This window comes from Helianthus annuus, chromosome 13 (assembly GCF_002127325.2).
Source record: "Helianthus annuus cultivar XRQ/B chromosome 13, HanXRQr2.0-SUNRISE, whole genome shotgun sequence".
NCBI classification, from domain to species: domain Eukaryota; kingdom Viridiplantae; phylum Streptophyta; class Magnoliopsida; order Asterales; family Asteraceae; genus Helianthus; species Helianthus annuus.
The window spans coordinates 134,168,997-134,179,095 of NC_035445.2; the positions used below are offsets into that span (position 1 = coordinate 134,168,997).

The 10,099-nt window shown below is 36.8% G+C and overlaps 1 protein-coding gene across 1 annotated transcript; it reads left to right on the top strand.

The window, feature by feature from the left end:
- The first annotated feature begins 8,372 nt into the window (after window positions 1–8,372).
- Window positions 8,373–9,586, top strand: LOC110901774 (DNA-directed RNA polymerase II subunit RPB1-like). The gene is made up of 2 exons (XM_022148556.1): window positions 8,373–9,355; window positions 9,514–9,586. Exons 1-2 carry the CDS (start codon window positions 8,373–8,375, stop codon window positions 9,584–9,586), a joined length of 1,056 nt encoding a protein of 351 aa, XP_022004248.1.
- The last annotated feature ends 513 nt before the right edge of the window (window positions 9,587–10,099 follow it).

The window sequence follows — 10,099 nt, forward strand, 5'->3', positions numbered from 1 at the left end:
AAAAATAAATCAATAAATAAAATTTTCCACTTATGTCTAACATTATCGTATTGCTTTCAGATTCGGAGCTTTGTCCGTAATTTAAGACCGCTTATCATCATAGATGCTGCCCACTTGAAGGGTGAATTTAAGGGAACAATGTTTTTGGCTGTGGGCATGGACGGAAACAATCAGATTTTGCCTATTGGTTATGGCATTGGTAAATCTGAGGACGGTGAGTCGTGGACGTGGTTCCTTTCGAAACTGAAAGAATGCATCGGCGAACATCCAGAATTGGCAATCATCTCTGACCGGGCAGCTTCTATACAATTAGCCGTACGGTTGGTGTTTCCAAGAAGCTTTCACGGGTTATGTTGTCGTCATTTGATGGTCAACCTTCGATTACCGTCAAAAAAAAAAAGGAATATGAGAGTCTTTGGTGGAAGACGTGCAAATCTTACCGGATGTCCGATTTTCAAGAATCATTTGACGCGCTATGTGCTGCTGTTCCAAGATTACGAGACATTCTTATAGAAATTGGGTTTGAGAAATGGTCAAGAGCACATTGTCCAGCGAGAAGATATCATTACATGACATCTAATAGCGCTGAATCTATGAATGCTTTATCAAACCATGCCCGAAAAATTCCGATAACCCAATTGATAGAATTTTTCGTACAGACTGTCCAAAAATGGTTCTATGATCGCCGGAAAGAGGGAATTCAAGGGGAACACTTTCTTACACCGTGGGCTCAAAAAAAATTCGAGGCAAAGTGGAAGGTTCTCGTTCGTGGGTGGTTGCTGGAATTTCCCAGGACAGTTTTGATGTTGATGACGGTGGAAAGAGAGGTTTAGTTGACTTCTCAAATGGAACATGCACTTGTCGGGTTTGGCAAGTATCTGGGTCGGATCGGGTCGGAGACTAACGGAATCGGGTCGGATTGTGTCGTTTACTGAGGAGAGATGGTTCGGAGCTCCGACAATGGTGGTCCCTGTTACCCGCTTCGGAAGCAGCAACCTAGGAACAGTGTAACCACCGCATGTGGTGGTCCCTGCAATGGGAGACGCCTAACACCGGATGCGTCTATGGACCCCTCGTTGAAAGTGACGCTGCATCGGAGACCTCTAAAGTAACTTTGATATCAAAAAATCAATTAAATACTCATTGGTTCTTTCTAGGCGTCTCTGACGCATAGGAGGGGTTTGGATGCCCCATCTCCTTTATGTTGTTGTTTTTTATTTTTTTTTAATGCAAATTTTTTTTTATATAATTAACTGTTATTCCAAGTGCCAAAACACATAAAAATTTGTGGTTCGGTAAATTCTAAAAAAAACCATGTCCGAACGGCGGGGAAAAGAATTAGCTGATGAAGAATATTGCTCTCAACCGGCAAAAAAATCCTCAAGTTGGATCCTTAATCGATGGAGGAAGCCGGTGACTGCTGCAGAAGGCGGAACATCATCCAACCCCCAAAAAATGGGAGGTGAAGACTGTCTACATAATAAACATAGCCTACATCAGCACAACCGTGGTAGATGGGCGATACCAGACGATGAAACAGAAAATTGGTCGAAAGATGTGCTCGAATTCTACAACAGAGGCGATGCACCGTTCTGTTATTCAGCAGTTTTTAATAGATCAGTGCAGCTTGACAAAAACTTTTGGGGAACCTTATTGGGATTTCGTTTCAACGGCTATCTCACCGACACAGTAAATTATATGAACAATTTTGCGTAAACTATATTTTAGTTATAAACTTTTTTACTAACACTACAGTTTTTACAGCATATCGAAGCGTGGGTTGGAAGACTGATGATTTGGAGAAGTAGAAAAATTCAAAAAAACTCCATGTTAAATCTACGTTGGACAATACTACCACCAAAGTTTTATGATTGTTTATTGGAATCAGTTACGAAAAACGCGTCTACTTACTGTAACGGTAAATTAAGCCCGTTTCCTTCCTTTTTTGACATTGACTATGTTTTTTTCCCGATCCCGCTAGAAAATAAAGAGTGGCTAATGCTACGTCTAGAGCTGGAAACCCAACAACTGGTAATGTTCCCGGGTCAAGACATTTGTGCCGGCGAAAAATACAGACAGGTTGTCATCCCTAGGCTGACAAAAATATGCGTATACTTTGGAGCAGTATTAGTTAATCTGCGGTACTGGAAAAAGACTGGAAAGCCAGAAAAAAGAATTTCATTTGAAATGAACGATAACTATGTCGTGTCAAACTCCTCTTTGACTGGAAACGAAGCTGTGTATCTATGTATGCTGATGGAGCATCTCGTTACGGATAAACCGATAAATCTCACCGGTGATATCAATCAAAAAATGAAGTCATATAGAAGGTTCATGGCAGATAATTTGTATTTCTGGCGTTGTTTACCACGTCCTAACGTAGTTTAATATGTAATTTTTAACAAAATTTGGCCTTTTAAATTTATCATCATGATCGTTTCACTTTTTGTTCTTTATGTAATAATTCCATTATAAATATAATTTAATTAATACTACAAAAATAACCAAATAACAAGATATAATTTTATTGGTTTTTCATTTCACTTTTATAACAAATAACCAAAAATAAAAATAAAATATGAAATTTGTTTTTTATTAACTTTAAATTTGGACTAGTTTTTCATAAAATATTACATAATAACATTAACATACATTACACCATTAATAACTATTTTGCTAATTTAACCGCTGGTCACTTTTCTTGGGGTTCCCACAATCCATATAGTTTGACTGACTACCACCAACTCGCAGACAGGAAAACTGGAGTTCTGCCATGGCACAATCGTAAGCAAAGCTTGCTTCTTCATCGGTGATACCGTCCCACTCATCATCAGTTTTCCCAGGCGGCGGGTTGAATAAATTAGGATTTAAACGGGGTGGTGGCAGTGCACGGTTGCCTGGTGGCATTGCATGGCAGCCTGGTGGCGGTGTATAGTGGTTTGCTGGCGGTGTACAGTGGGGTTGTGGCGGTGCAGGGCAGGCTGCTGGCGGTGCCCGGCAGCCGGTTGGCGGTGAAGGGAAGGCTACTGGCGGGTCACGGTAGGTTAGTGGCAATGAAGGGTAGCATGGTGGTGGGTTGCAATACCCCGAGTCTTCAAATTCTTCAAATTCACCACCACCCATCTCTTCTAAAGTGATATACTAGTTAGAAATTTTTAAATATATAGATGGACATATGGATAATAATGTTAAATAAAAAAAAACAAAGTACAACTTTTTATTTACTAAACAAAATAAACCTAGTAAAAAAAACTAACCAAAAAAATCAAGAAAATAAATTACAGAATTAAATAAAAAAAAAACAAAGTACAACTTTTTTTTAAGCAATAACACGAAGTGATCCAACTCCTCCACAAAGCTCGGTCTCCAATTCCTCTTTGTTTTTAAACAATTTGGGGCCTTAGGAGGAGCGGTGGAGGACGTGGACGAGGAAATCCGATAACACGAAGTGATCCAACGTTCCCGTTGTAGGTGAGTTCTTCGCATTTCTTCGTTAAACCCACTACAATAAATGGCAACGACGATCACTTCCGGCACTAGTGGAAGGTCCCGTCACCCATAAACACTAGCACTTCTAAAGCTCAGGAAAACGTCATCTTCAAAACTGTTAAACATCTTGATTTTTATTTGGAGAGTATCAAATGGCGGATACATTAACATAAGCATTTTATAAAGACTTTTAAAAATCAGTTGGTTTGGAGAGAAAATATTGAAATATATCTGATTTTTTTCAATATATATATATAGTAGGGAGGAATGTAAATAGAAAAAAATGTAAATGAATTTGTTATAAAATAAAAAAAAGAAAATCACGGAAACCGATGCCCCCCATGCGCCACAATGCGTCGAACAGCTCCCAATACCCCATTTCGCGTCTAAAAGCTGCTTCAACGAGCCAATCAACGAGACTGAGCCGAGCCAGCCATTTGCATTTTGACGCAGCTAAGCCGGACGCATCAGCCTACTTTTTGGACTGGATGCGTCGGCGGCTGACCTATCCACTTAGTTTTGCCACGTGTCAATCTACTACTGGCGGACGCATTAAATGGTGGATGCCCTGCTCCAAAGAGGCATGAGCTGGCTATTTTGGTGGTCAACCAATATTCCTGGCTAGATTCGTAATTTTCCCAAACAAAAATACAATCACAAAGTCACCATTATAATTTATGCGCTGGATTAATTTTTAAATAGTAGGCTCATTCCTAGGGCTGAGCATAATTGGATGCGGACCGAAATTACCCGAGAACCGAACCGAAAAAAGACTCAGACCGACCCGAACCATATCTGGTAGGTTCTAAAATCGGTTCTTAGGATTCATAATGTTTCGGGTTCGGGTCGGGTCGATTCCAAAACCCATGAAGAACCGATATAAAAACAGGAACCGAATTAAAATTGTGATTTAATAATGAATCTGATATTAAAAATAAAAGATTTCTCAAAACCCATCCTTAATTAGATTTCTTATTCCTTGTGGGCCACGAAATCCATGCAATATTGGTCCATATTCAATAAAGATCCCTATTACGTACATCATTCTATAACTAGAAGAGAACTACGAAGGAGTGAAGGCAAACTGCATCTGTTTCATACGTCAAACAAGAAGATCAGAAGTTATTGCGGTTACCAGGTATGAGTAAGTTTAGTCGTCTTATTTTTTTCTAAAGCTGATCTGTTCACAAAAAATCACATGGTCAGTCGTTAATTTGATAACTCCATACCAGTTTGCACAAAAAATACATGAAGAATCGATAACTCGATACTCGTTACTGTTGACCAATCTGTAAGATCATACCAGTTTGCATCCCGAGCAAATGGGTCAACTATCGTCTATCGTGATTATAACACTAAATCATAAATTTTACTAATTCTTATTTTTTTCTAAAGCTGACCCGTTCACAAAAAATCGCATGAATAGTCGATAAGTCGATAACTCCATACCAGTTTGCACAAAAGCACATGAAAAGTCGAAAACAGGGCAGTTTGCAGCGTGTTCGCAGGTCGATGCAGTGCGAATCCGAGGCGAATACGAAAATTTATGTTCGCAGCCTGTTCTCGTCATTCGCGAGTTGAAACGTCTTTCGAACATGAGATAGATCCATGCATGTAACGGAAAGTTCCGGATCAACCGCTTCCATTATCGTATTATCATCCGCCTTTGACAATATTTGAAACATGATACAAACAAAAACGAAACAGACAAGTTATCAACTGTTATGTTTAAGCAGCAAACTCCAAACAGACAACTTAAAGGGAACACCCTTAATAGCCAACATGCTTTGTAACACCCCAAATCTGTGCCCTTCACTGGCTACAATGTGTCATACATCCTTTTAAGGTTGATCTAACCCATGAACAATTATAATACTATAATATAAACATATGTTTAAACTTTAAATGCATATCATTAAAGATTCCAGTGAAAACATGATGGATCCACGTTGCATATCATTAAAGATTCCAGTAGATACATAAACATATGCATACATACACGTTGCAAAGTTTTATACTTGTTTTATTACTTGGTTTGATGTATCAGTTTACTAGGTTATAACCCCGTGTATTACACGGGTCGAATAAATGAATTTTATATAGCTCATTATTCATTTATTTAATTAATATAAGAAAAGTTTGAAAGTGTGGCGAGAAAATCATAAAATAAATGCGTACAATGAATGATAGGCGTCACACATTAATGTTTTATTATATAATATAGTATAGATATATATTTAGATTGATATAAATAGATTATTCTATTGTAGTAAAATTTGTTAACGAAGTGTTAGTAAATTTAACCCTTTATTTAAAACTTGTAAATGTAACGAAATCTCAATAAATTTAACCCTTTATTTAAAACTTGTAAACGTAGAAATGATAAATAATATTAGTTAATTTTATTTTGAGTTTCGTAAAATCTATTTGATACGCGATGTCTTATGAATAATTTTTATTTTAGTTTAATCTCTTCTAGTTAATTATAAATAATCCTTCTACTAAATATTATTTGGTCTAATTGTTACTTTTATATTTATCTATGTACTTCAAATTCAAACTTAGTTATCTAATTTGATATTAGAGTAAATTACGATTTTGGCCACTGTGCTTATATCACTTTTACTCTTTTAGCCAAAAAGGAATCCTTTAACATCTGAGCACTTAACGTCTTTTTTTCTAACCCCTTTGGACCTCAACGTATTTTTTTCTAACCATTTTGGCCCCTAAAAGTGAATGGATGAGATTAGTGTTAGGGGCCAAAAAGGATAGAAAAAAGTCGTTGAGGGCTCATATGATAAAAGATTCATTTTTTGGCTAAAAGGGTAAATATAACCACAGAGGCCAAAATCATAATTACTCTTGATATTAATATTTATTATTTAGTGTATTCTCTCCTACTAAATATTATTGTGTAATACACGTGTATTAATATTAATATATTTTAATATATAAACAAAGAAGCTTTGAAACAATAATATAGAAGTTTGAAATTTCAGAAACATGATTTGAAAAAATAGAAATCACGAACCGATCATATTAATTAACTATAGATAAATATAAAAGTAATAATTAGACCAAATAATATTTAGTAGGAGCATTATTTATAATTAATTAAAAGAGATTAAACTAAAATAAAAATTATCTATAAGACATGGCCTAATATGATGACAAGTGTCCCCATAATGGTTTCTTTTATTATATAGTATAGATAAGGTTTTCGGGTATCGGGTCGGGTCGGTTCTTAATCGGGTTGGGTGGGTTCTTGTCATTTGCTCACCGGTCATTCCCATTGTTAAAAACCTATGAACGAGGGATAAGTATGCTTTATTTAAAAGGAAACCATGCGTAAAGTAAATACAATATTAATAACTAAAGAACTAAAGATTAAATACGTAATTTGAATCCCTACAAAAATAATATAACTAAATTTAATATTATATAAATATATTCTATTAATAAAAAGTTGTGTAGAAGTAATACCGACTTAAGAAAAGCAATCCTATTTAACCTAATAATATGCATATCCGCCTATAAATTCACCTCTCCCACCCCATTCATCATTCGTTGAAATAATAATTTAGTTGAAACTTTTTTGGAGGGTGAAAAACAGTCTTTGACTCGAAACAATTCCAGTGCCAGGTGATAAATAAAAATCAATAGTTAAAATCAAATTCTTAATTCGAAATTATTAATTCCTTAATGTAGAAATTCAATAAGTTGGTTTGGTTTCTCTGTTCGTCCACATTAACTGTCAATACTCCTTCTGTTAATCCGGATTTTGCTAGAAATTTAGAGGTAATGATGAGGGGTTGTTTTTTTTTTTTTTTTTTTGATGTCTGTTAGCGTTTAATAAACAAAGGAACTACCAAAGGTTTTTGTTTGTTGAATTTAACGAACAAACGTACACATGTTCCATTCGCCCTGTTTATGTTTGTGTACATGTTGGTTTAAATTTAATGCACAAAATTTCAATATATATGTATATATAAGTTTTCTGTTTTTTAATACAATAGTTCACTTATACACAAAAGTTCAATATATACGTATATAAGTTTTCTGTTTTTTTTAATACAAAAGTTTATTTATATTCAATTCAATTGTGTTTGTTCATGTATGTTAATTTATAATGTGTGTTTGTTCATGTTGTTTATGTTTGACAGTCTTCTTCAGGCTTATAATGCGATGCTTAAGCTTCAATTGCTCATTATGCTTCAGTTGCTCAAAGATCCATGCGGACGAGGTACGCAACAAAGATTTATGAACCATTAATAGCATGATGTGCATCATGACAAGTATGAACAAACTTAACTTCTTATTTCACTATGTTGATATTTTGCTTGTACCTGTTTCCTTTCCTGTGAGTTTTCTTTGTTTAAAGGGAACCATTGTTTAGTTTATAGAGTAGAGAAAAGTTAGTTGCTCGTTGATCTACATAAGGTTCTAGCTGGTGAACCTTAAGATTTCTGACCGGGGGCTGAAATCACCAGACCTAAAAATTTCTATAAAATCGGGGGGTCGAAAACGTATATACCCAAAATTTCTATACGAAAACTACATACTTGAGCGAAAAGTTCGGGGGGTCGGCCGCCCCTTAAAAGCTTCGCCCATTCAAGAGAGACATTAATAAATATCTTTAATCATCGTTGTGTTTAAATGAATTGAGGATGTGAACCGGTTTATTACATAGAATGAGTTTTGCATGCCACATTCTGAAATATTAAAGCACAAACGTGATGGATCAAAGCCATGTAATTAGATATAGCAATCTTATCTTCACAATTAGTTGTTATATCTTATTGAAATCATCAATCTGTATTTGACATATCAGGCTTACGTTAGATATTTTTTAGTCTATTGCTGCTGAAATTATGTGACCCTATATGGATTCGCAGGAACTGGATAGCTTCTTCTTAAGCCGAGATCATATTATGTTATTGAAACTGTGCATTCTTTTTATCTCACACTTTATCCTCGCGTTTTTGAAACAGGACGATTTAACTCATCAGCTGGCCTCTGAATTTGCACAATTACTGCAGTCTCAAGTCCCTACATATTTTGACAATGAGCTTCCGGGTCAGACAAGGGTATCCTCACCCAGCTATTTGCTTACATCTCCTACTTACAGCCCCACATCTCCTACTTACAGCCCTACATCTCTGTCATACAGCCCTACCTCCCCATCCTACATCCCCACGGCCCCCACCTCACCATCATACAAACTGACCCCACTGCCTTACAGTCCTACGCACCCTGGTTATGTTCCTACTACGCCAAGTTATAGCCCTACTTCACCTAGCTACAGTCCTACCTCACCAGCCTACGGGCTTACCTCCCTATCCTACACCCCCACCTCACCATCCTACATGCCAACCTCACCTGCTTACAGTCCTACACCCCTTGGTTATAGGCCTACTAAACCTAGCTACAGTCCTACTTCCCCAGCCTATAGCCCTACCTCCCCGTCCTACAGCCCCACCTCCCTGCCATACAGCCCTACGTCCCCATCGTACAAACCGACCTCACCAGCTTACACTCTTACGTCCCCTAGTTATAGTACTACTATGCCAAGTTATAGCCCAACATCACCTAGCTATAGTCCTACCTCACCATCATACAAGCCGACCTCACCTGCTTACAGTCCTACACCCTCTGGTTATAGTCCAACTATGCCGACTCATAGCCCTACTTCACCTAGCTACAGTCCTACCTCAGCGACCTACAACCATACATCCTCGTCCTACAGGATGACCGCACCTGCTTACAGTTCTACAGACTATGGTTCTAGTCCTTCCACGCCGAGTTATAGCGCTACTTCACCTAGCTACAGTCCAACCTCGCCAAATTCCAATCCATCATCAGCCAGGTACAATCCATCTCTAGCTTATTCTAGTAGTCCTACATCAGAAGTTAATTTTTTTTCTTATTTAAATGGTATTTGAAATAGATAAGTAACACAGCCCCAAGTGACATTTGGCAATATTTTTTAGCGTGTTAACTAATTTGTATATGGGTTTATTTCAGTCCAAATGCTGGTTACTCGCCTAGCGCACCTGGGCATTCTCCATCGTCTACAAGCCGTGACGGGTCAAGGTAGTAGTGGACTCGTTGCTGCATTCTTCATCTTCATCCTCCAATCATAAATTTAGACGGTTTTGGGACTTTTGGCTTTGGTATATAAATTGACGTGATGAGACCACGAGACTATTGTTTTGTTTTGAACAAATTGAATATGAGTAACGGAATATGATGCGAAGGTTGAGACTGATTTTAGAGAATTTATCATAACCTTTCTTTTCTTAGAGTTAACCTCTTATTTGTTGACTAGAGAGATTTGAATGAGAATTTTGTATTGTATTGAAGTTGTCATTACAAAGAAGCACATAACAACTATATATATTTTTCAATGGACATAGAAAAGGAAATAACTTAATGTCGATGGCTGTCATTCTTGGAGAATAAGGAATGAGATATTCTAAATATAGGAGATGATGTGATGACAACCAATATTGCTAATCCCACAAATCTTTCTCAATCAATATTTTTTTTCCTTTTGTTTAACACTCCCCCTCAAGTTGAATTGTGGGATATCCATGATTCAACTTGAATT

What these genes read in the sequence shown, in the direction of transcription:
- LOC110901774 (XM_022148556.1), top strand. Translation starts at nt 8,373, where the DNA reads ATGGATTCGCAGGAACTGGATAGCTTCTTCTTAAGCCGAGATCATATT. An exon ending in TCCAATCCATCATCAGCCAG is followed by an intron (nt 9,356 to 9,513) that starts GTACAATCCATC and finishes GGTTTATTTCAG; the next exon opens with TCCAAATGCTGGTTACTCGC.